The following is a 26,144-nucleotide window of genomic DNA, read 5'->3' on the forward strand; positions in this document are numbered from 1 at the left end:
GGAAAATTTTAAAACCTAGATTCAGTGGAAAAAGTGACACAGGCCTATAATCCCAGCTACTCAGAAGCTGAAGCAGGAAGACCACAAGCTCAAGGCCAGCCTAGAGAACTTAGCAAGACTCTGTCTCAAAAAAAATGAGATTTAGTTCAGTGGTAGATCACCCTTGGATTTGATCCCCAGTACCAGAAATAAAACAAAATACCTGAATGCATAGCCCATACCCCAGACCAATTAAACCAGACTCACCAGGAATGGCACCCAGGTGCCACAATTGTGTAACACTCCCAGTGATTCCCATGTGTGGACAGAATGAGAAACAACCTCTAAGCTAGCTCACTCCTTTACATGAGGACTTTGAGGCCCAGAGAGGCTGGCACCTGCCCACAGCCACATAGCCAATGAGTGGATGGCTTGATTTGCTTTGTTCCTGGACACACAGCTGTCTCTCGTCATATCAGGAGGCAGAGGAAGGCAAAAGAGAGCAGGGACTCAAGGGTCAGCCTGGGAGGTGGACAGAACCCTCAGGCTTGGGGACGAGAGGTCTGCCAGGCTGTACCCCAGGACGTTGCTCCTTACGTCTCTCATGTGTCCAGTTCTCATCCTCTCACACCCATGTCCGCCTGGTCCCCGGGAAATCCCAGAGCTGTGGGGGAAATCATCACCTTCTTCACAAGTCAAAGTCGCTTGTCCAGTGGCACAGCTATCTATCATTTGAATCCTCGAACATCATGAGAGCTCCCCCTTTTCCCTTACTCATTCCAAACCACGAGTCCTCCCTCCAACCCCCTCTATGTTTCTGTAACTGGATTGTGTCTGAAAAATGATGCCAAAGAGACTTTCAGGCCACCAAGCTGGGCAGTAGAGCAGTGTGGTCATCACTGATGGCGTGTGTGTAGAGGGTGCCCATTCACTCTAGTGTTGGTAGTGTCACCCTGGTGCCATTTCATCTTAATGTGATTCCCCAGATGGTGCTTAAAATGATGAAAAGATCACTGTGGTGCAGCACAGAGGGAAAGGATTGCAGAGAAATGTGACTGTCACATGCCAGGCAGTGGAGCTAGAGTCATTAAAATGGCCGACTCCCGTGGAAGAGCTCATAGGCTTAAGGCCTGGAGAGGCTTGTCATCTGTGATAGGTAATCATGACTGTCAACCTGATTGGGTTGAGAGCTCCCTAGCAGATTAACAAAGCACATTTTTGAATGTGTGAGGGTTTTCCAGAGATGACTGGCATGTGGGAAAGAAAACTGACAGGGGAGACCTGCCTGGGTTTGGGGACCATACAAGAGGCTGGGGACCCCAATGAGACAAAAGCAGAAGGAGAAGGAAGCCCACCAGCTCAGGCGTGCTCTCTCTCTCTCTCTCTCTCTCTCTCTCTCTCTCTCTCTCTCTCCCCCCCCCCCCCTCCTTCCTGGCTGCCATGAGGTGAATAGCTTTCCTCTGACACACATTTCCACCATGATGCTTCTGCCTCATAGCAATGGAGCCTGCTAACCATGGACTGGAACCTCTAATATCATGAGCCAAAATAGACCTTATCTCCTTTAAATTAGTTTTCTTGGATATGTATTTTGTTACAGGGACGAAAATCTAGCACCAAAGCTCACTTTTTGAAGGATTGTGCTGCTTTTACCACTGTTTCTAATTGTGTGATCTTGAGCAAGTCTCTTGATCTGTTTCTTCTCAGGAAGATGGTTGATCTCTCATGGAGGAGGATTAAGTGAGATAATTCTCACAAAGCAAGGAGCTCAGAGACCAGCACTAGGAATCATTCACCTTACCCCACTGTGGCTGGGAGGAAATTCTACTGCACAGTGCTTCTTCTTTTTTTTTTTTTTTTTTTGGTACCAGGGATCGAACTCAGGACCTTACGATTGCAAGGCAGGTACAGTGCCAATGAGCTAAATCCCTGGCCCTTACACAGTGCTTCTGACCTGAGAGGCTCCTGGTGGAGGCCACTTTCCTGCTGGTTGTCTCCCTGGATCTTCCAGGACAGATCTCTAGAGCTCCAGGACTGACTCTCTGTTCTTCCCCTCCACCCAAGGCATTTACCTCCCTAAACCACAACAAATCCTCCCCTTCCATCCACAGAGCTTTCCTTTAGATCAGAGGTCATGTGATCCAGGAAGCCTATCCTTTTCATCTTTGTGTCCCCATAGTCCAGTACAGGGCCTGGCATATAGTAGGAGCTTGGTACAGGTTTGTGGGAAGAGAGGAGAGTCCTGGTTTAGAGTCACTTGAGAAAGCCACTCCCGCCCTCCCCTTCCAAGCAAAGCCTGCTGCTTGCTCTGGCACTCCAGGGAGCAACCACTGAAGCATCTCCACACTTCCTCAATAGGCTGGAAGACAAGCCAGAGCCTGGGTCTCATTCATCTGTGCATGCCCACAGCTGGCCCCCAGCTAGCATATAGCAGGTGCTTATTAAAATGAATGGAATTGAACCCAAGATAAAATGGATGCACACACAGTCACTTCCTGATTTTTTAGGAGTGGCTTTTAGAAAGTAGGCGTGGCTAACCACGGTATTCTACTCATCACTCCAGGAGAAATAAAGCCAGAGCCATAGGATCTGAATCAGGGACCAAGGAGTGGGGTGCAGAGTGGAGGACAATTGTTTCTTTAACTCTCCCACAAACTTTCATGAAAGGTGTAAAACATGCCCCTGTTTGTGGAGGACAAAGGGAGGCAGGGCCCAGCCCTCCTGGAAGAGGTATGCAGTGGGCCTGGTAACCTGCTCAACCAAGGCAGGCAGACCAGTGATCGAGGAGAACCAGGGAACAGGGAACAGGCCTCTGGCCTGGACAGGTCCTTAGTCTCAACAAACACTCCAGCTTCAGGCTTTTGCTTTGTCCCAGTGGAAGCAGATGGGGTGGTCTGAGTCAATGTGCTACAGTCTTTACCTCGATTATTTCACTAGATGCTCATAGATAGGTTAAAGGGCTTCACCCAAGGGGATCCAGCCAGTAAGAAGCCAGGCAGGACCTGAATCCAGGTGGGCTGGCTCTGGTTCTCATACCCTGAGCTCTGTGCTCTGCTTGGTCCTGGCACCCACTGTCCCTCCTTCTCTTCCTCCCTCCCCCTGTCCCACCCAGCTCTCCTGCTTACCCAGCCTCTTGCCTTCCATGCCAGAGCCCTGATGCCAGTGTCTCTGCCCAAGGCAACATCCCTGTCCTCCTCAGGAAAGCAGCCCCTGCCTGTAGCACACTGAAGGCCAGAAGATGGATCCCTCTCCCACCCTTTTTCCCAGAACCACTAACTTTCACCTTCTTTCCATGGTGCTTTTCCTTTCTGGGCAGCAAAGTCTGGTGGCAGAAGCTAACTCTGGGGTCAGATAGACCTAGGGATCAAGTCATGTCACCAGCATGTATTCAGCACCTTCTATGCTGAGCATGGTATGACCTTACACAAGGCCCTGAACCTCTCTGAGCCTCAGTTTACCAATCTGAGCAGGGGGATAATGATACTAATGACTGTAAGCTCCATGTGGATTTATCAGTGTGTGCAAAAGACCCAGAACATGCCCAGAGCCAGCAAGAGCTGGTTTCCCCACCCCTTCTCTCCACCAGTCCTTGTTCATATCAGTAAGAATGACCAGAGGAAGATGGGACCAGTGTTACCCACTTGTTTTACAGTGGGAGAAACTGAAGCCCAGAGAGCATGGATGACTTGCCCAGAGGAATGCTGTGTATTGTCTGTGGAGACCCAGGGTACACATGGTCCTTAGGGCCCACTCCTGAGCCTGGGGCCAGCAGGCTGAGTGGACTGCCCCCTCTCCCCAGCTGTTAGAAATCTCCAGAGCTCAGCAGTACATACACACAAGCCGGGGAATATATACATTCACCTTTATTTCTCTCCATGCCAAGAAATACAGAATCACTGGTGCATGTGGTGATGGCGGTAGGGAGGGGATAGTTTTTGCTGCTTTTTAGGGGGCCCAGAGAGAGAGTGGGTCAGTGCCCCCAGCCAGGAACCACTGTGTTCACATGGCAGGTGGCTGGATCTAAGACAGAGCTGGGACAGCAGGGCCACTGCCCCTCCTAGCTTCAGCCTGGAGACCCCAAGCTGCCCATGACTCAGGGCAGTAGGGACCTTCCCTCCATTTTCTCTCATCCAGGACACTGCTTTCTTCCTGCTTTGAGCTCCCCTCTGCCCAGCACCGGCCTCTGGGGTCTTCTGAGCTGTGTCCTTGGCACCACTAGGAAACTCTCACGTTGTTTGTGCTTGAACTGGAAGGGGGTCCAGTGGAGCCTCTTCTAGAGCTGTCTGCTGGTGGCTTCACCTGAGCATGGCCCTTGACTGTTCTGGGCTTGGAGTGTGGAAGAGTGTATATATGTGTGAAAGGGCATGCACAGTGGGCCTGATGTGCCAGTGTGATTATAGGCCAGGGAGACTGGATATGAGCAGCACTCCGAGGGCACAGAGGCCATAGAGACCCACCTCTGCCTCTGTTTCACCGTGTGACTATCCCTAAACCACACAATTCCTTTCCTTCTCCTCCAGGGTTGCTACAGCTGGGCCAAGGCCCAATGGGAGACCACAAGTGCATGACCAGAGGCCTGGGAGAAGCTGATCCCACAGACCTGATGTCTGCCCTGGCCTGACCTGACCTCTCAAGTGACATACATACTCTGGGCTCCCACACTCCCTCCCCTCCCAGCAAATGGGGATATCTCTGTTTTGGCTTCAAAGATCCCATAGGGCAAACCCAAACCAGCCCCTGCTTTAGGAACAGGAGAGGCTGGAGTTTAAGTCTATGTCACTGGGTAATGACATAGGAACACCAACCCCAAAGAGATCCCCTCAGTAGCCCTCCTCTCCCAGCAGACATTTGGGACCTGTCTGAAGGGCTCAGAGCTGCCACTGTCTTGGGACCCAGAGCTCCTCGCATGTGCAGAGCCTCTGAGAGGGCGGGAGTAGGGCAACGGCCCTGGAGAGGAGGGTACAGGGTCCAGATAGACCTTGCCAGCCTCAGAGCACTATGTCTGTGGCTGGGAACCTGTCCGCCACTGAGAGCAGTCACTCTGGTTGCAAGTCGGGGAAGCCTGGAGCATCTCCCTCCAGGTCTGACCTGGAGCTGGGGACCCTGGGAGTGAGTATTCTGAGGGTAAAGCCTTCTGAGGGAGAATGCTAGGGAGAATCAAAAATGTAAAAATCAGGCTGGAGGCAAAGGGCCCTGCTCAGCAGCTTTCAGGTGTCCATCCCTGTGCTTCCAACATGCAAGTGTTTTCCCAAACCTGGACTTCATGCTCTCCAAAGATGGTGCCCTTCAGCTATGCTCTTCCCTCTGTCTTAGGACTCAAGAAACAAGAAACAACAAACCTTCATAAAAATACCTTACCCCACTCTCTCCTGGGCATGGCAAACAGCCATAGCAGCCTGAGGACCCCCAGGAAGTCCCCCTAAGCGTGGTCCCAGAGCCACCTTCAGGGAAAGCCTTGGATGCATGACGATGGCCAGGGACACAAGGCCAAGCACAGAGCATTTGATGGGGCTGGGCTGGGAGGCTGAAGCCATGCCCAACCAGAACCACTCTTCATGGGGACCGCTGAGCCACCCTGCAGAGATTCCTGAGCATTTGTCCTTCAAGAAGGCCAGGACAGAACAAGCGCTCAGGCCCTCTTCCCCACTAACTGGCCTAGGTCAGGTCAGGTCTTGGGAGTTCTGTTAGTGCCCCAGGCTGCAGCACAGGTGAAGACCAAGAGGCAGACTAGGGGGTCCTGGGAGACACAAGGGGACCAGAGGCCTCAGCATAGAGGCTCTGAGGCTGAGAAGTTTGGAAGAGTATCATGCTGTCCCTGCATCTGTCTTCAACATTCCTCCCAGTGCCTCCACCTTGCAATAGAGAATGTACCTGAAGTTGCTCCCTCTTCCCAGGACAGCTGCATCACCCATGTGTCTGAGGGTATCCAGGGGATGTGCTGAGTGGCAGCCTCGCCTTGAAGCTCAGGCTGGGATCACAGCAGGCATGTGACACAAAGCATGCAAATGGTCTGTTTTCTCCCTTCAAGAAAAATACAAAAGATGAAATCCCACATCTTTGCTCCTGGTCCACAGACGTGAAGGTCCAGTGATGTTTCTTCTCCTACCACAGATGGACTTGTTTGTGGGGCTGGTTCTTCTCATTCTGGCAGTTTACGCTGCTTGGTAGGTCCAGGAAATTTGTAGGGATGAGAAACAAGCCAGAACATCGGGGTCAAAATGTCAGGACATATCCATGAGATTAACTTACATCATTCATTGGTTCCATGGCAAATTTCTTTCTTTCCTTCTTCTCGTCCTTCCTTCTTCCAGAAAGTGTGGGCTGACAATGGGATGACTTGGGAGTTGCCCTTTAAGTTTGTGCTTTTAGAGCTAGGGGACAGATGGGCGCTTGGCAGTCACCATCCTGTCCTCCCATGGTGTGTAGGGTGTGTGGGTTCGGAGCTCTCCAGCTGGCCAGCATCTGCCTCTGCTAGCACAGCTTCCTGGTTACTTGTGTTTTGGAACTGTAAAGAAAAGAACAGTAATGGCAGAACAGAGCTCAGAACATTGGATTTTCAAGCCCCTGATTTGAGAATTTGGTTTGTGGGAAATGATAATTGGATAATGTACAGGATCAAGGAACTCTTTGATTTGGGGCTTTTGGCAGAACTGAACTCCTGGCAATGAGAAGACTGGCCCTGGTGACTGGTTGAGAAGTAAGCATGTGACCCTACCTGGGCCAATCAGAATCGGACTTGGGACTGTTGCTGTAACTGTTAACAAAGCACTTCTCTTTTTTCTTGATTAGTTCCTGGACTGATTAAAATGTATGCCACTATTAGGGCCACTGTTAGAGCTGCTAGCTCTATCTTGCCACCATAGGGAGAGATCTTGCCTAGGAATGAAGCCAACACACTAGAAAGCAGCACAAGAGAGTGAGACAGACTCCTGTCACCATCACTCTCTCAAACTGGATCAGCTTTGCCCAAAACAGTCTATGCTAGAATTTTTTATTAAAGCTAAGAAATTCCCTTTGCCAGTTTGAGTTCAGAAACTCACTTGCCATAGAGTGTCCTGGCTAAAATGATGAGCAACAGCAGGACAAAGGGGGCTGGGGCATCATAAGGTGATACTGAGCCTAATACCCTGGGCTACTGGCTCCTGCTCTCATTTGCCTGTGCATGCATCAGACTCTGCACTAACAGAGTAAACTGAGGCTAATAGGGCTTGTGGGATATGCTTCAATTTCCACAGCAAGAAAGCAGAGGACCTGGATTAGGCTGACTGCCAATCTGAACACTCCTCTCTCCCGAGTGGCCCACCACTGGACTCCAGGCCTTCTGGCCCAAGTCAAGCTCCATACTCTAAACCAATGTATGCCACACTTCAATGGCTGGACTATGAATTGTACTAAAATGCAGATTCCAGTTCAGTGAGATTCGACATTTCTGACATGGTCCAAGGAGATGCTCCTGCTGCAGTCCATGGAGCACATTTTAGTTTTTTGTTTGGTTTTTATTTTGTTTTGATTTTTTTTTTTGAGACAAGGTCTCATTATGTAGTTCAGGCTGCCTTGAACTCACTATATAGCCCAGGCTGGCCTCAAACTCATGGCAATCCTCCTGCCTCAGCCTCCTGAGTGCTAGGATTATAGGTACATGCCACCACATCTGGCATGGAATGTGTTTTGTGTAGCAAGGTTTTTAGAGGAAAGGGTTAGCTTGACCAATGAAGTGAGAAGAGATATCCCAGCAAAAGTGTGTGGTATAGCTCTGAGCTGGAAAACTCTCAAACTCACAAAGCTGCATGGGCTGTAGAGAGTCCCCTTTGAGGGGTTTCCCTGCTGAGATAACTTCCCTGGGCCACCTTCAGGTACTTATAGAATGCTGCTTCCTGATTTCCTCCAAGTGTGTGGTTTGCTTCTGGTCTACACTGGCTGCCTCAGCACAAGATCACTGCATCAAGCCCACAGTTTACAAAGCAGAGTCATATCCATTATCTTGAATGATGTTCACAAAACCTTTCCTGCTAGAGGCTTTTTCCTGGCACTTGATACAGGAAAACACTGAGCTCAACCAAACAGGACACTGGCGCAGGTCCCAGGGCCATCAGAGATGAGACTGGATCTCATGGCCTCTTACTCCTAGGCCATTGTCCTTTCCACACCCTTTTCTCTTGATTTACTGCCAGGGTATAAGACAAGTCAGAAAATCCCCATTCATGTGGTCACTGCTGCAGAGCTGGGCCACTTTTCTGGAGTGAAAAGATAATGCTGTGGCCCCCACCCACTGTCCCTACCCCAGTGGCTCCCTCTACTCCATGCAGCTGTGCCTCACCTAAGAAGTTGATAGCCACAATGATGATGACGATCCCCAGGATGATGAAGCTGATGCTGAGCAGCCGGGCCAGGCGGCCTAGCCTCTGGGCCCCATCCATGTCCCCATGCTGCATGCTACTTCGAGACTGCAGAGAAAGAACAGAGCCCTCAGGAAGTTTGTCCATTGGCTGTCCAGGCTTGGCAGCCCCTCTGGATGGGTTTCCAGACACACCCTATCCCCAGTGCTACTCCCACCCCACTAGCCCTCCCAAGGGAGAGGAAGAAGAGTCCTCCTGGAGAGCTGAGGACCCCTCGCTTCTTGTGGGGACCCCTGACCAAGCCTACCCCTCACTGGCAGGATACAGCTGGAAACATAACCAAGCAACACAGGCCACTTCCTCTCAGGATAGTAAGGGGGCAGTGTGGTAATGGCAGATGGTGTGATAGAGATCCAGGGACTAACAGGCTTGGCCAACTTGCAGGAGCAGACGGAGCAGAGCCCTCCAGACCCTGACCTAAGGCTCAATTCTGCAGCCCCTTTCCAACCTGAAGACACCTCTGTGGCTTTTCCTGCCTCCTTTCCTCTGTGAGCCTCCCACTTGTCACAAAAGAAAACAAAAGCACTGCCCTCCCTCCCTCTACTTTCCATCCAAGACCACATCTTTGTTCTACCACTCTCACCTCCTGAATCACACAGGACAGATGAGGGGTCTTGGGTGGGGAAGGCAGAGCTGGAGCCTAGGAGCCCTGATCTGCCTGTCACTCCTTGGCGAGCTGTTTCTCTTGGACCTAGTTAATCTAGGGAAACCAGGTGGATGCAAGAGCTGATGAGAAAATTAAGAATGTGGAGGACCCTGGGAGGGTCTCGGCGCCTTGAGGTATGTCCAAATATTTGCAGAGGTGCCTTCATGCCCCTGCTTAGGATGACCAAGGGTCACCTGCTGGCTAGGTCTGGCCCCATGACCTTAGGCTCTTACTCTAGAATTCATCTGTTCTTCTCAGGCTTCCTGGACTTGTCCCAGCTCCACTAGGAGCAGGGCCAAGCAGGATCTGCCCAAGTGTGACTGCTTTCAGGGCCTCAGGTCGCACATTTGGTTATTTCATATTCTAATTCTTAGAGGCTCCTAAGTTCAGCATGGAAATGTAGTTAAGTACTTTGATGATGACAACAATGACAATGGTGGTGGTGGTGGTGATGATTTATCAACCCCTTACTTTGTGCCAGGAAGCTTCCTTAGGTCAGTACCCAGTGATCTCATTCAGCCTCACAATCATGGTGGGAGGCTGGCAGTGCTGCCCCATCCCTGATGACAAAGCTGAAGTTCAGAAATGTGAAAAATGTGGCCCTTCCACTCTTTTCTCCTGGTGCAGGTGCCTGCCCCTTTCTGCAGTCCTGTCCTCCATGGCTCAGAATTCTAACCACCTCCACCCACCCACCCACCCACAACTCTATACTTCCACTATGAGTTACTTCCAGGACAGTGTGACATCTAATTCAGTCTGCTCCTTGCCTTGTGTGACTCCTCCCAGTTGCCCAAGCCCCATTTATTGGCAGTAGCCTGCAGTCCAACCTCTAGATCACAATGCCTCTGCCTTCTCACTTTGCTAATTTACTCATTTATTTTAATGGTGCTGGGCATTGAACCCAGGGTCTTGTGCTGGGTCAAGTACTCTGCCACTGAGCTACATATACTCCCAGCCCCCAACTTGCTAATTTATTTCCCTTCCCGTCAGTTCCACTGCTACTCTCCCCTTACAACTTCCTTGCACCCGCTCTAGTTCCAAGCACCCGTTTTCATGTGAGTCATGGCAACAGCCTCTTAAAGATTCTTCTGGCTTCAAGCTGTTACTCTTCATTCTACTCTCCATGCCACCTGTGCCACTGTTTCACATCACAGATATTTATATCAGGTACTGTGCTAGGTCCCCAGGACATAGCAGTGCGCAAGGAAGTCCCAGTCTCCATACTGATGGAACTGATAGCCTGCTGTCCTTTGCAGTCACACAAATAAAGGTAGAATTACAACTGTGGGTAGTGTTACAGAGGAGAGATACGTGGTACTGTGAGTGTTTATGAAAGTGGAGTCAGGAAAAACTTCCAGAATGGAGGGCTCTGGGGTTAATGTGAAGGATGGGTAAGAATTAAATGCATTCTTTTTCAAAAGAATTCCAGGCAGAAGTAACACCGAGTGCTGGCTGGAGCTGATAGAGGACAAGGGGACCACAGGTGTGGATGAAGCTGTGCCAAAAGGAAGGAGTCCAGGTGCGGTAGCACACGCTTGTGATCCCAGCCCTCTGGGAGGCTGAGGCAAGGGAATCACAAGCTTGAGACCAGCCTGGGCGACTTAGTGACTTAGACCCTGTCTCAAATTTTTAAAAAACTTAAAAGGAGCTGGGTATGTAGCTTAGTGCAAGGGTCCTGGGTTCAATCCTCAGTACTGGAAAAGTAAGTAAACAGATAAAAAGGAAAGACATCTTTGTTCAAGAAGCTTTGAAAGCCAGTGAAAAGTGTAAGTCCAGGGGCAGGGGAATGAAATGATTGCATGCCAGTTTCTTTTTTTTTTTTTTTTGGTACCGGGGATCGAACTCAGGTCCTTGCGCTTGCACAGCAGGCAGCAAAAACACTGATCTAAATCCCCGGCCTGGGATGCCAGTTTCTAAAAGACCCCTCTGGCTGTTGTGTGGGGATCAGAGAGGAGTCAAAAGGCAAAGAGGGGCTATCAACAAAACAGCGGTGGGCCAGGTGGTCTCACCTGCTTAGGGTCTTATATGGCTCCCCATTGTCTACAGAACAAAAACTGAACCCAGAGTAGCTTAATATTTCCTGTTCTTAATGCTCTACTCCTCTCTTCAACAATCTCTGGGCCTAGCCAATCTGAGCTTCCAAGGTTTTATCCCTGATCTTTACATGCCTTTGCTCCTTTCTACATTCCTGCTGCCCCAAACTTCACATATCCAAATCCTTCCCATTGTTCAAGGGCCAGCTCTGATGCCACCTTCCCTGGTGTTATGGCTTGTGTTTAGACGTCCTCCCAAAGTCTCAAGCTTTTTCAGAGGTGGCTGAATCTGGAATGTGTGATTCTGGGATTTAAGGCATGTGATTGCTGAACTACTACATGTGAGTGATTGGTTTGGCACCGTCCTAATCCCAGTAGTCTGGATGGGATAAAAGGGGCAGAAAGACACTGTTAAGGTCCCTTATTCCTTTTGCTGTGTTTTGCCGCCATGAACTGTTTCCCCTCTGCCATGTGCCACTCTGCCTTGGAGCCAGCTGATTATGGGCTGAAACCTCTACAAACTGTGAGTTAATTAAACCCTTTCCCCTCTAACCTTTGGGTGTCAGGTATTTTGTCTCAGCAACAAAGGAAAAACTAATTAACACATCTGGGAAGTCCACCATGATTCCTCTACCTCTATAATAAACCCCCACATTATTTGAGTTTTTACCTTGTGCCAGAAACTACAGCATAGTTTTCCATCCATTAGGGCATTGAATCCTCCAAACTGCTGTGAGGCAAGGATGGAGCCTGAGCATAGAGTGCTATGTGGGCATGGTGAGAGAAGCAACTGGTGGAGAAAGGTCATGTCAGAAGGGCACTGAGGGCCAGGGATTTAGCTCAGTGGCACTGTGCCTGCCTTGCAAGTGCAAGGTCCTGAGTTTGATCCCCAGTACCAGAAAAAAAAGAAAAAGAAAAAGAAGGGCTCTGACTACTGCATAAAAAGGACTGGATTTGGTCCTCTGGACAATGGGGGCCAATGAAGGATTTTAAGTGGGGATGTAATCAGATCTGCATTTTAGGAACAACTTCTCTGACTATGGTAGAGTACAGGCTAGAGAGGTAGGGGTGGAGGCAGATACAGTCAAAGACTTCACATAAGTAGGAAACTGGAAAAGTTTAGACTGGAGATGTTATAAAAAGAGAAGGCCAAATGGAGTGGGACAGAGACTTGTCGGGATGATTTCCAGGTTTCTGCTCGGGTGAGAGATGAACAGAGGTGCCCTTCCCAGAGGTGGAGGAGGGCCTGTTCAGTGTCAGACTATTCCTGCCGCGGTTTCAGGCACTGTGGATGTGTCACTGCAGTGTGACCAGTGGGAGTCAACACAGCACAGAAAGGGAGCAGAAGTCTGGGGTGGATGAGATCCAGGTGGGGAGAGAACAGATCCATAGACACAGATGTGAGGGCTTCCCTCTTGGTGAAGTCCCCTATTCGTCTCATCCAGCCGTAGCTACAACCACTGAACTTCTTGGAGCTGTTAAATCAGCTCACCTGCCTTGCCTGTCAAATGGGGGTAAATAAACAGACTGGCAGACTCACATAAAAGCATGGTCTGCAGGGCCGGGGATTTAGCTCAGTGGTTCCGCCGCCTGCCTCAAAAGCACAAGGTCCCGAGTTTGATCCCCGGTACGAAAAAAACCAAAAAAAAAACCCCAGCTCCAGAGGGGCTATCAGAGCTGTGGGTCTCCTTCCCCCTCTGCGGGCCAGGGCTTCACCCTGCGTTTGGAAACCAATGCGGGGCTTGTAATGAGGAGTTCGGAAGTGCATCCCTGGGGCCTGGAGCCACCAACACAGGACACTAACTCTCAGGCCACACTCTATCCCTCTTCCTCACCCCAGATAAATAACTGACCCCTGGGTCCCCAGGGAGTGGGAGTGGCCTGGGAAACATACTGGCTTCCAGAACAGAAAAAACAAAGGTGAGTATATCCAGTAATGCTACCCCCAACCCCCTCGGTTCCTGAGAAAGTAGTGTAGTGTGAAGAGTAGAAAGAGGGCTTTTGCTCTAGGCAGCCAGGCTGGTTCCAATCTTGGGATTCCCACTTCCAAGCAGGTTACTTCATGTCTCTGTGCCTCAGTCTTCTCAATTGTACAATGAGAATAACAACAGTACTGGGATCTCATGGGGATAACAGTTAGGGTTAAATGAGATAATACATGCAAAGAATTTGGAACTGTGCCTAACACTTAAGAAGCACTCAGTGAAGCACTGGGCTCCCTCAACTTCCTTCTTCTGGGCTCCTGATGTTTCCTTTAGACATTCATTTCCACAACTATATTCTATATCTTGCCATTACTCCACCTGGCCATCCTCTGTAATTTCAACCTCCAGCATCTGTCTCACCCCTATTACGCTAATTGCACTTGCCCATGACCCCTCCCTCTCCTGGAAGGCTATCACCATCTTCCTGACCTAACTCACTCCCCATTCAGCCCTATCTTTCTGCATTTCATCTCAGTCACTCTTGCCTGAATCTTCTGTAGCATCTGGTCCTGTTGTCATGGCAACTGTGCCATCCCCACCGTTGGGTTGACCCAATGCATGCCTGTGTCACAAACCTACATCTACACCTGGAGAAGATCACATCACTGTGTAGGCTGAACCCCAAGCCATGGTCTCCAGCCTCAGCACAGCCCACTGCCATTGGACTGTCTGTCCTTGGTCATCTCCCCACCCCCTTTTATCACCAGACCCCCATTTCTCAGTAAATGACCTTGCCTCCTGCATCTGTGGTAGCATGGAAGCTTTAGAGCTGACACAGTTCCCTTTCCTGAGTGTTTCCTCCTGCCTCTGCCTTCGTGACCTTTCCTCTTCAGAGACCTCACCCCATCAATCACTCTCCTGTTGTCTAGGCCTCTCTATCTCCAGGGGCACCAGAGATCTAGGAATGGCCAACCCAGCAGACACTCCTGTCCTCCTTAAACCTCTCCACAAGCTTTTTCCACTCCCTCCTTCTTCAGATTCACTCTTGCTCCTTACTTTTCCTCCCACATCCTAGAATCTCCTTTTCAAAACCCCTTTCTCTCCACCTTCCTCTGTCACCTCTTACGTGTTGTGGATCCCAGATTTCCCTCTAGGATGGCTCCACCAGGCTTCTCTAGGATATTTCTGAGTTGGATAGCCAGGAGCCTGAAGCAACATGGCTCTGCCACCCTTAGCAACCCTCCTACCATTGCCCTTCCTTCTGAACCCGTTGCTGAGTTCAGACCTTCATCATTCCTGCCTGGACATGGGCCTCCCCATTGTAGGCCATTTTCCCACAATGCAGTTGAGTGTTAGTCTTAAAATATGAACTGACTGTATCATGCCTCTGCTTGAAATTTTTCTGGGGCTCTTCAGAACCACTGAACTAAAAGTTAAATTCCTAGAGCAAGTCTTGAGCTGCCTCCAGCTCCCATTGCACTCTAGCACCCTTCTGTCACAACAAGCAGACCATCCACTTATCTTAGCCATCTACTTCCCAAATGTCTAGCACAGGGCCTGAGTCCTAAAAGAGGCACACTCATTTATGGGCCTAGGTATCTCTACTTCTTAATTCCCCCCAAACAAGCAACTTGCCGTTCGAGTCAACTAAAAATAAATAAATAAATAAGTGAATGGTCAATGTAAACCACTCTTAGAAGGTTTCTAGAAGCCCGCTCTGGCCCTTCCCATGACCTGGTCCAAGCCTCTTCACCTCTGATCTGTACCTTCACACCAAATGCCAGGCTTATTTCCTTCAGCCCTTCCTCTCACCCTACAGCAGACTGACCACCAAATGGAAGTCTGGCCACACTCCTCTCCAGTCCAAACCCCACATCTGCAGGCTGCCACAGGGAGGAGGCTAGAAGACACTATACTGAATGAAAGAAGTCACCTCTTATGTAACATGATTCCATTTCTACAAAGTGTCCAGAAAAGGCAAATCTATAGGGACAGATAGATTACTGTTTGCTTAGGGCTGGGAGGGATCAGGTGTGGGCCAGCAATAGCTACAGTGTACGAGGGTTTTTTTGGAGGTGAGGAAAATGTTCTAAAATTGACTGTGGTTAAGTTGCAACTATCTGCAAGTACACTAAAAGCCACTGAATTACTATTCAGGCATTTAAAAAATACTGTCACTTACTGCAGGACTGATGGAACTGGAGATCATTTTGTTAAGTGTAAGAGCCAGGTACAGAAGAAAGACGAGGACCACATGATCTCCCTCACAAGTGGAATCTGAAAAGGCTGATCTCATAGAAATTAAGAGTAGAATGGTGGCCACCAGAGGCTGGGAGAGTTGCAGCGGGGAGGGATGGGGAGAGGTTGATCAATGGGCACAGGTTACAGTTAGAGAAGAGCAAGAAGTTCAGGAATTCTTTTGCAAAGTAGGGTGACTACACATAGCGATTATGCACTATACCTTTCAAAAAGTGGAAAGAAAGGATTATGAAAGTTTCTATCATAAAGAAATGATAAATATTTGAGGACATAGATATGTTTAACCCGATTTAAACATTACACAATGTGTACATGTATGGAAACATAATATGGCATCCCATTAAGGTGTGCAGTTTTTATGTATCAGTACAAAATAATTTTTTAGGGGCAGGGTATATAGCTTAGTAGTAGAGCACTTGGCCACTAGCATGCATGAGAGCCTTGGTTTGATCCTTAGCACCACAAAAAATAATATTTTCCAAAAGTTATGTACTTTAGATGTTACATACATTTAAGTGAATAATATAGTATATGAGTTATATCTCAAAAAGGCTATTTTTAAAACCCAGTGCTAGGGGTGTAGCTAAGTGGTGTAGGGCGTGGCTGGCATGCACAAAGCCCTGGGTTTGATTCCAGAACTGCAAAAACAAAAACCCTAGAATGGCTTCCCACGTTTCACTAGGGAGACTCCCAGCTACCACTTAGCTACTATCAGCATGAAATAGCATTTAGGGTGTGCTGGTGTTTTTCTTAAGCACTTAGTGTGGTGCATCTCATTTTACTCTCACAGCACTCTAAGGCAGACATTGTGGCTACACCCATTTTGCTGATGGGTAAATTGAGAAGAGGGGTTTGAGTGACTTGCCCAAGACTACCTAATTCCCTTGTGGTTATGTGTAGCATAGGCCCTTCTTCCAATATGTCTCAAGGAGCTGTTTACATGTTTCTCCCCACTAGGCTGCAGGCTCCTGGGACTTGGCCACAGTGTCTGGTTTAGTGCTGTATTCCTTGTGCCCAGCACAAAAGCCATCAACCCTGACTTAAGAACTTTAAAAGGTCCTAGAAATTCCAGGGCTGGGTTCAATGGTCTTGCACTCTTGGGCCCAAGTTCCCTTTGGCAAAGGTAGCTCCTACCCAGCCTGTACCACCCACACACACGCTAGAAGACAGATTCTAGGTGTCTTCCAGAATGAGTTCTCCTGAGCTATTGTGTGATTTCCCTCCTCAAAGCCTGCCCCTCCTGGGAACGTTGCTGTAACCAAGAGGTTACACAGGTGCCCAGAGCAACTGGCTGCACCCTTGGGGCCTGGCAGTGTCCCCCAGCTGTCCCTAAGTACAGCAGGCAGCACAGGAAGTTTCTTCAGAAGGCCTTGCCCAATATCTAGTATTCATATATCCATATTCTCATTTCTCATTCCCCCTCTCCCTCTCTCTCTCTCCCTCTCTCTCTCTCCCTCTCTCTCCCTCTCTCTCTCTCCCTCTCTCTCTATCTCCCCCCCCATCTCTCTCTCTCTCTCTCACTGAGCTACAGCCCCAGCCCCAGCCCTGTCTCTTGCACTCAAGGATGTTGCCAGTGTCCCTAATGTCCTAATGTCCTGGCAGGTGGTATTAGATTTGATGGGGGCAAAGGAAAGCTTCCCTGGGTGGTCTTAATGAAGTAGACTGAGATGTGTGAAGAAACACAGGTTTTCTCAGAGAACAGCCAGAGTGACCACAGCTCCTAGGGACTTGGTGATCAATGACTCATCAGTGGTGCCACTCCAGGGAAGCAGAGTGTGGTGCCCCGCCCAGGTTTCTGGCCCTGACCAGCAGTTTAGCCTCCCCTGCTCCTAACCTCATTCTAAAAGGCATTGCCCAGGCCATCTTTCTCTCCCCCGCACCTTCATTCCTGGACCTCAGAAGTCACATTTTCTGTGGAATCCTTTGTAAGTAGCTCTACCCAAATGGCTTGGCATAGGGCAATCTGTCAAAGTGAGGTCTAACTCACATGCCCCTCTTTGGTAAGGCTGGGCGTGTTCTGGCTCACATTTTTCACTCATGCCCCAACCTTTCCTACCCTACAGAGAGTTGGTGAAATCTGTGTAACTACGAGGCCCAGGAAACTCCAGGGAGAACCCCCACCCCCAGCAGCCTGTCATCCTCCCCACCTCAGGCCCTTGGTCACAGCAGGGAAGCCGCCGCCGCTCTTAGAAACCAGAGCTGGCAGAAGCTGGTAGAATGACCAGGTGGCCCGGGAGGCCAGACTCCCCTCCTGGGCACCCAGGGCTGCAGTCTGTGGATACAGAGCTCTGCTCAGCAATAGCTCTTTGAGGCAAGCCCACACTCTTTCAAAAAAGACGAGACTCCCAACTTGACTGATTTTCTGCCTTGCAGAATTTATCCCCAGGCAGCTCCCTACGTTCCTCTCCCCAGCAGAGACAGAGACACAGTCAAGCTGTAATGCTCAGGAACAGCAATGAAAGAGGAGTACAAACAGCAGCCCTCAGCCCTTGGGCCCCCCCTCAAAGGGGAAGCTGGGAGCTAGCAAAGGGTCTTCCCCACCCCCTGACCCAGCCCCAGGGCTCTCTTTGCACTGGGGAAGCCTGTTTGGTGCCTGCCTGGGGACACAACTGCTGACCCTGGGCCAAGCCCCTGACCCTGAACAAAAAGTAGCACTTACCATGATAGAAAAGATGAGGGGAATGAGGTTGAGGGGCCACATGGGGCAGAAACAAGAGGCGATGGCAAGGACGAGGTAATCTTTGGGGGCTTCTTGGTCCTGGGCAAAGGAAGTGGTGGCGATGGAGGATGCCCGTCTTGAGCTGGCCCGGGAAGGGGAGCCAGGCCTTGAGGCCTCCCGGTGCACCTCAGAGATCACCTTGAAGGGCAGACTATGGCCATTCTGCTCCAAGTCCACAGCCCCAGAGAGGGACTTGGACAGATTCAGGGCTTTGTCATCCTTGCTGTCCACCTTGGTGAGGAGCTTCTCCATCTCAGGCAGGTTCTGCGGTAAGGTGGAGCTCAGCTCCTGTGCCTGGGAAAACTGAGGATGCGTGGGGTTAGCCATGTTGACCTGGACCTCAGGCTGCTCCAGCTTCAGACTAGGGTGAAGGGCTCCAGAGGGATCTCAGTGCACCATTCCCAGCCCAGACTAGGGGCCCAGCAGACAGAGGGCCAGCTGGCCTCTGGCAGGGTCAGAGGGGGCTTCGGGAAGCCAGTGGAGTTCAGAGGCTGGGGGCTGCTTCTGCCCCTGCAGAGCTCCCAGGAGGATGAAGCCTTCAGGTCCGTTCAAGTTTGAAGCCAACTTTGCTGGCTCTGCTGACAACACAGATGGGCGGGGAAGCAACAGAAAGCTCAGAGCAAGAAGAAGGATGCTTCTCTCAGAGTAAGGCTTAGGCAGAGGCAGGGAGGCGGGGGGTGTGTGTGTGTGTGTGTGTGTGTGTGTGTGTGTGTACCACAGCTTCCCTCCCTCTCTGCCCTCCTTGGAGATGTCTTTTCTTTTCAATTCCCCTTTCCCCTGAGAACCATCCCAGCAGCATCCTGCCTCTGCCCCAGCCCAGTCCAGCTCAGCCTGGCCCAGCTTAGCACAGCCCAGAGGGACCTGGACCAGCCTCTGGTTTCCACTGCAGCACTGGGACCTGCTCCTCTGGGCCAGGGGCTCTAGGTTGGGTCACAAAGGTGTGTGCCTTCTATTGTCTTGGAAACTGAGTCCTCTGCTTCTTTTTTACTGAGCAGGCTCATGCTTCCTCTTCGCTTTGGGAAACGCTGGGCCCTGGACCTACCACAATCCCACCCAGACTTTGACCATCAGCTCCAGAGACTGCCAGGCCAAAGCTTACCTCCTGGCTGGGGCCACAGGGAGGGGGAGGGATGAACACCAGTGTGGCCCCTAGAGGATACAGCGCAGCCCTCTGCCTGGGTATCCAAACAGCTCACCACAGGCTGGGGGAGGGACCTGCTGGGGAAGGACCACCCATTTCATGCCCACTGGGGCCTTTCCATGGTGCCAAGGGGCAGCAGCAGACACCTCCTGTTCAGCAGCTGCTTGGGCAGGCGCCAGTTCCAAGGGGACTTAGGGTCTGGCTGCCTATTCTGATTATCTCTCTGCCTTTCTCTGTATCTCTGACCTTACTCCTTATTCTGTTTTACAACAGTGACCTGGAGCCACTAGGGTGTGTGTTGGAGGTTAGAGGGTCATGAAGTCATTTCAAATCCTAGGGTCATGTATGAGGTGGGAAACTGGAGCTGGTAGGGCCTCAGAAGTTGTGGAGTTCAAATCTGTTGCTACTAGAGTTTAGAAACTGAGGCCCAGCAGTGGAAAGAAGCACTCATCTCAAACTGTATCCCAGTCAGATATCAGTCAGTGGGACTAATGAGGAACAAAATCAGCTATGTCCATGGGAAGAAGTGAATTTGGGTTGCGTATCAAAGTGGCTTCACTTTGATAATGCTGCTTCTAGGGCTGAGAGTGTAGCTCAGTGGTAGAGCACTTTCCTAGCACGAGAGAGAGAGAGAGAGAGAGAGAGAGAGAGAGAGAGAGAGAGGAAAAGGGAAAGGGAAAGGGAAAGGGAAAAGGCAGGCAGGAAGGAAGGCTGGTTTTAATGAAGGCCAGGCCAGAGAGGGAGGAAGTATAAAAATCCAGAGCAAGAACTGGCCAGACGTAAGGGACTTTAGGATGAATTTTCAGATTTGGTAAATTCAATTGTATTAAATTTAAAACTTTTTCTCAATAAGGAAAATCTGTTGTTATTTGCAAAATGTAGGCTTCCAGCAGGATGCTGCCTCCTCCCCCTCCCCCTCTCCCTCCCTCTCCCTCTCCTTCTCTCTCTCCCATACATCAGGGAGGACCTTACTCAGCCCAGACCAGGAATCTGGCCAGGAGAGTGATCTGGGCTCCCTGCCCAGAGATTTCCAGAAACATGTTGATGTCTTTCAAGAATGAAAGCTCCTTCCAGGGGTAGCAAGTTGTGTCCCTGAGACTGCCAGGCTTTTGCTCAGCATCCAAGTGCACAGACTCAGACCCTCTGCAGGGCCTATGGCTGCCTCGCCCTGGTCGGTAGCCTTGATCCACATGGGGCTACTGAGCACTTGAAATGTGGCAAGTCCAAATTAGGATGTGCTATACATGTAAAATACACACAGGATTTCAAAGACATAGTGCCCAAAAAGGGGGAAAATGTAAAATATCCCACTCATACTTTGTGGGGGGTACCGGGGATCAAACTCGGGACCTTGCTCTTGCGAAGCAGGCAGCAGAACCACTGAGCTAAATCCCAGGTCCCCATTCATACTTTTTATGTTGATTTCATGTTGAAATGATATTTGGATATATTGAGCTAAATAAAATGTTGTTAAAATTATTTTCATCTGTTTCTTGCTACTTTTTTGTAATGGGCCTAGTAGAAATTTTCAAATTAAAAATGTGGCGGATATTATACTTTTATTTGTCAGAACTGGCCTAGAAGACAATGAACCAGACATGAGGAGGTCTTTTTCATTGGATAAAAAGAGAAAAGAAAAAGCCAAGAAGCCTCCAGGAGTGATGAGGGGCCAAGAGGTTGCCCAGATGGGCTGGGGTCTGGCACTTAGGCACAAGGTTTATGCTGCCAGTGTAAGATGCTGGGTTTTCAGTGCCACCTAGTGGACTGGTGGGAACAGGCACATGACTAGAGTTGGGGTTGGGCCCCAGAGGTGAAGTGGGGCAGGGAGAAGAAAAGCAGAAGGTGTGGCCTACAGACTGCTGAGTCCAACCCAGCCAGCTGTACACGGTCTGCAGCTGCCCCAAGCAGGTTCCCGTCTGGGTCATACATGAAGACCCAGGGACTAGATTCATCCTACAAAGTGAATTTAGCCTGCACAGTATTGTCTCAACACGTATTTTATTTAAAGTTCATTCCAAAGGGGCTGGGCATGTAGCTCCATTTTAGGGCACTTGTCTCACATGCCTGAGACCCTGATTTTTCTTCCCAGCACCACACACACACATACAAAATCATTCTACAAAACAATTGGGTTTGATGGGGCCGGGGATTTAGCTCAGTGGTTTCGCTGCCTGCTGCGCAAGCGCAAGGACCCGAGTTCTATCCCCGGTACCAAAAAAGAAAAAAAGAAATATTTTAGGGCCGGGGATTTAGCTCAGTAGTTCCACTGCCTGCCTCGCAAGCGGAAGGACCCGACTTTGATCCCCGATACCAAAAAAAAAAAAAATTGAGTTTGAGATTTTTAACATGAAGATCTTGGAAACATGGGCAATTTCCTACAGGAACTGGGCCAACTGCAGCCTGCAGAAGGGGGCTGAACTCCTCAGTCATCTCCATGGTCACATGGCCTGCCTGCCTGAGGATCTGCATAGTAAGCCCTGGCCCAGCCGGACATGTGGATAGGATGGACATCTTTCTGATCCATAGCTGGCTCTTCTCACCACTCTCTGGTGTGGACAGAGGGATCTGATGGAAGTAATTCCTCTCTTGTTCCTCTTTCCCTACTGAGTGGTGAGCTCCTGAAGGGGGCAGATATACCTAGCCCAGGCCCTGGCTCACATTAAGGCAGGCTGCAGAAGGCAGAGAAGGAATAAAGTACTAAGTGCCCAGGGTGCGTCCACACCAAAACTCACCCACCTCTGCCCACCCCATCCTGAGCACACTAAGTGTAACCAGTGCTGGGAGAGGTGAGGGAGGTAGATGTTGGAAGAGAAAGGGTGGGTAGGAAGAAATCTCAGAAGGTCTGATATAGACTGATTCTTATATGTATATACACACAAATATCCACACATCCACATAATCACATATACTGTATATGTGCCAAAAACCTAAGAGTGCAAATGCATATCAGCATGCAAATATGTGGATGTGTGCCCTCAAATACATAGCCCTCGTAGAACGATGAAAATAACTGTGTTGTACATACCATAGCTTACAAACACCTTCCTGTTCCTGAAAGAACTCCTTATACACCCTTGTAAATAGAGTATATCTTAGCTTCCACTCGGTGAGTGCTTATGTAGGCTGAGCACTATGCTAAGTGCTTTAAGTGCATTATCTCGAGCCAGGTGTGGTAAGACATGCCTGTCATCCCAACACTCGGGGGGCTGAGGCAGGAGGATTGCCTCGAGCTCAAGGCCACCCTGGGTTTACATAGTGAGTTCAAGGCCAGCTTGAACTACATCGTAAGACCCTGTCTCAAAAACAAAAAAGATGCATTATCTCATTTATTCTGTGCAACAGCCTATGATGTAAGTACTTATTTTAGCCCATTGTACAGATGGGAACAACAAGGTTCAAAGCAGCTAAGTGATGTGTCCAAGATCAATGAGCTAGGAGAGGGAAGGGACTCATCCTCCTGGGAAGTGATTTGTCTGTGCACAAGTGTTGCCACCTGCAGGGGGCACCCTTGCTAAGGCTGGAGGTACAGCTGAGTGATAGGCAAAAAGGACTTGCTTATCATTTTATCATATTTCCAGAGAATAAGTTTCTGAGTTCAAAACAAGACTGCTAGGGCCGGGGATTTAGCTCAGTGGTTCCACTGCCTGCCCTGGAAGCGCAAGGTCCCGAGTTTGATCCGAGGTACCAAAAAACAACCAAACAAGACTGCCAAAAAAAAAAGAAGAGGAAGAAGAGGAAGAGGAGGAAGAAGAGGAAGAGGACAAAGAGGAGGGAGAGGAGGAAGAGGAGGAAGAGGAAGAAGAAGAAGAAAGAAAGAAAGATGAAAGAAGAAAGAAGAAGAAACAAGGCTAAAGCCGAGCGTGGTGGCACACACCTGCAATCCCAGCCCAGCTGAACCAGGAGAACTGCCTCAAGTTCAAGGCCAGCTTTGGCAGGGTGGACTACATAGTGAGTTCAAGGCCAGCCAGGACATAGCAAGACTCTGTCAAACAAACAAACAAAGCCTAAAACACTGTCCAGGCTGGTCTATCCAAGAGTATAACAGTAAACAAATAAATAGTAATAATTTGTAAACATCTTGTAATTGCTAGAAACAGGAAGTTATGAACCATGTTAATGTCACACCACTCTGAGGGGGCACCTTATCCAGGTCAGAAATGAGGAACTAGAGGCTGAAGAAGTAGCAGAGGAGGGGCTGGATCCCAGGCGGGTCTGACTTTTTCCTTTCCACTGGCTGTCCACGGCACTATTGGGCTGGAGGGGCGGAGTCCCATACTTTGCTCCTGGCTATACTCAGAGGCAAAGCTTCCCTACGGTCTGTGCCACAACCTTGACTGAAATTGGAAACCCTAAGCCCTGTGACTGGGACAAGACACCAACTGTGCCGGAAGCGTTGGGGCTTACACAAAGGAAAGACATTTTTAGCAGTGTTCCTAGGAACCCTCACTCTCATCTGGGTCTATGCCTATGGGCATCTTTGTGGGAAGCCCCCACAGGGCTTCTGTGGCATCCCCCTTTCTGAGCTAACTATATATAACCTTTCTGCTCAGCAGGCATCAGCCCAGCTTTCCAAAGGCCAAAAGCCCTCAGCCCTCTCTTGCTCAGACCACCAAGCAGCACCTGCAACACTGACCCTGTCAGCCTGAGCCAGGGCGGGCACTGGCTCACCTTAAATGCAGCACCGTTCTCCGGCATTCAGGAAGGGGCGGTTCTGTGCCTCCCACTCCCACCCAGTTTTGGCCTGAGGACCTTCCTCCTTCAACCCCTCCCCGTAATCTTTCCAGATTCTAACTCTCATTACAGAGGTCCCAACCTCTGTTCCCTGGGAACTCTGCCTGTCACGGACCCTCAATCCTTGGCCCTGCCCTCAGCTTCCTTCCCTGACCAAACTCCCCTTTCATGGTAGCCCCTGCTGTGGCTCACTGCAGGGAGCAGCTTCCTGTGAGATCCTCAGAGGAAGCTGGCCCTGTCCTTAGCCTCCCAGGCCCCATCAACTCTGCGATAATGCCTTCTCCCACTCCTGGGGGCACAGGGAGGGGTGTGGTCTCCAGATGTCTCTCTTCCCCTTGAGCCCCACTCTATGCTCAGCCACTCCTGAGGTCTCACCATGAACCAGTGCCCCGGGTACCTACCTATCTGTGGGTTTTAGAGCCTGACCCAACTTTCCAGGGTAAACCCCAACCCTTAGGCTTTCCCATCACCCTGGGCCACTGGGCCCAGTGGAGTCATGGTAACACACAGAGAAAACAGTGTTCCTTTTTATTTGGCTCCGTCTACCTGCCTCTCCCAAATGAGATTTGGGACAGCAGCTCAGGCAGAGGAAGGGGCCCCCCACACTGCCATCGGGCCACAGCAGGTGCCCACCTACACTCCCGCACAAGCTCCCCGTCCACAAGCAGCTACAGAAAGCAGAGCTCAGAGGCACAGGAATGCAAAGGCCATTTTCCAGAAAGAGTCCAACATGTTCAAACTTAAAAGCCAAGCAAGATCCTGCCCCTTTCTCAGAGGTGCCAACCCACTCGCGGACGTGGAGGTGAGGCTGCTGTCCTCAGAGTCCCTTCTCGTTGCCACAGCAGCCTCCTCTTCCCCTGGGGTCGCAGCCCATTCCGTTTTGCTCTTTGCAGGAAGCTTTCTGCAGGCTTCCCTTTGGTAATCCTCCTGCCAGGTCTGCCTGTGCTTGAGGACCGGGTCAGGAGTGCTGGTAGCCCAGCCCAGAGCCGGTTCGCAGGTAGCCCCGTGGCCAGGGAAGTGGCCCGGCTGAGAGCGCCCCGGGACATCGGCGCCAACTTTCCACGGAGGCCTGGGACGATCCTGGCGCCTCGGACATCGCCCGGGGCCGACCCAGGTGCAGGTGGGTAGAGCAGGAGGCACAGCGCAGGGCAGGCGGCACGGAGGAGCCGGCGGTGTCCGGATGCGCGAGGCCGGGCCCTCCGAGCGGCTGCGCGGGAGGCGGAGGACTGGCGCCCCGATCCCTCGCGCCCACGCTGCGCGCGGCCTGGCCATAACACTCCAGGTGGCCGCAGGGCCAGCGAGGGGCCGGGCTGGCGCGCAAGACGAGCGAGAGCGCTGTGATGCGATGGATGGCCCTGCGCAGCGTGGCGATCTTGGAGAGCCTCTTGCCGCCCAGGTCGTGCCGTAGTGCCCTCCGCAGCGCGTTGAAGGCCTCGTTGTAGTCCAGGATGCGCTTGCGCTCCCGCACGTTGGCGGCCATGCGCCGTGCTTTGGAGCGCACCGGCCGGGCTCGCTTTCTGCCAGCTGTCTCCTCTGCCTCGCCCAACCCGCGGGGGTTGCCGTTCTCCCTCAGTACCCCCAAATCCCTCGCAGCCTCTGGGCAAGAGCCCCCTAAGTCCTCTACAGAGCCCTCCACCCCCTTCACGCCTCTGAGACCTAGCCTTGGTGCTCCACGATACATGGCCTATTCCTGGCCACCGGTGCTTCTGCTGCAGGTCCACCTCGAGCGTTTGCTTTTGTAGGCTGGACACTCCCTGCACGGGCCCTCTCTAGCGGGGCTTTATGGCACCACGTGGCTCCCCGCCCTCCCTATCCATCCATCTCCCTCCTGCTTTATTACCTGCCCCCAGGTAGGTTGAAGAGGGAGGAACTAAGAGGAAGGAAGCAAGCCAGGAAGGAAGCGTGCAGATTCTTGTACATGTGGACCAGCTGGGCAGCCTGGCCACGCCTGGGGCAGTACTCCCGTTGCCACTGGGAACTTGCTCTGCTTCACTCCAGAGGCCTCTTGGGTTGCACATTCTTGTCCTGACCACAGAATGCCAAATGTGGCCTCTGCGTAGGAGAGTGGATAGGCTCCCCAAAGGATGGCCATGGTGGGTTGGATGTGTTCTAAGATACTTGAAAGTTCTTGTCAAGTCTTCTGGGCAACCACAGAGCTGTCATTGAGAAAAAGTATGACCATCCCAGAAGGATCGATAAGGGAGGGGTGGATTGACACCGAAGGCCCTGAAGAGCCCCTCGGGTGAGCTGAGTGGAGCTTCCAGCTTTTCAGCGACCAGAACAAGGCTGGCTAGGATTCTGGGGTGGGGTTTTGA

At 50.8% G+C, this 26,144-nt stretch overlaps 2 protein-coding genes across 2 annotated transcripts; both read right to left on the bottom strand.

The window, feature by feature from the left end:
* Positions 1-3,815: 3,815 nt before the first annotated feature.
* Positions 3,816-18,800, bottom strand: Trarg1 (trafficking regulator of GLUT4 (SLC2A4) 1). The gene is made up of 3 exons (XM_021238062.2): positions 17,898-18,800; positions 8,297-8,423; positions 3,816-6,484 (listed from the first exon to the last, which is right to left on the bottom strand). Exons 1-3 carry the CDS (start codon positions 18,282-18,284, stop codon positions 6,468-6,470), a joined length of 531 nt encoding a protein of 176 aa, XP_021093721.2. The 5' UTR covers positions 18,285-18,800; the 3' UTR covers positions 3,816-6,467.
* Positions 18,801-23,724: 4,924 nt separating this feature from the next.
* Positions 23,725-25,584, bottom strand: Bhlha9 (basic helix-loop-helix family member a9). Its single transcript, XM_004857563.3, has one exon. It carries the CDS (start codon positions 25,508-25,510, stop codon positions 24,788-24,790), a length of 723 nt encoding a protein of 240 aa, XP_004857620.2. The 5' UTR covers positions 25,511-25,584; the 3' UTR covers positions 23,725-24,787.
* Positions 25,585-26,144: the final 560 nt, after the last annotated feature.

This window comes from Heterocephalus glaber, unplaced genomic scaffold, assembly GCF_053883595.1.
Source record: "Heterocephalus glaber isolate CG9 unplaced genomic scaffold, H.glaber_assembly_v1.0 deba00001564, whole genome shotgun sequence".
NCBI classification, from domain to species: domain Eukaryota; kingdom Metazoa; phylum Chordata; class Mammalia; order Rodentia; family Bathyergidae; genus Heterocephalus; species Heterocephalus glaber.

Coding starts and splice junctions, on each gene's coding strand:
- Bhlha9 (XM_004857563.3), bottom strand. CDS start 25,510: ATGTATCGTGGAGCACCAAGGCTAGGTCTCAGAGGCGTGAAGGGGGTG.
- Trarg1 (XM_021238062.2), bottom strand. CDS start 18,284: ATGGCTAACCCCACGCATCCTCAGTTTTCCCAGGCACAGGAGCTGAGC. Junction 8,424..17,897: donor CCCTCATCTTTTCTATCATG/GTAAGTGCTACT, acceptor CTTTCTCTGCAG/TCTCGAAGTAGCATGCAGCA.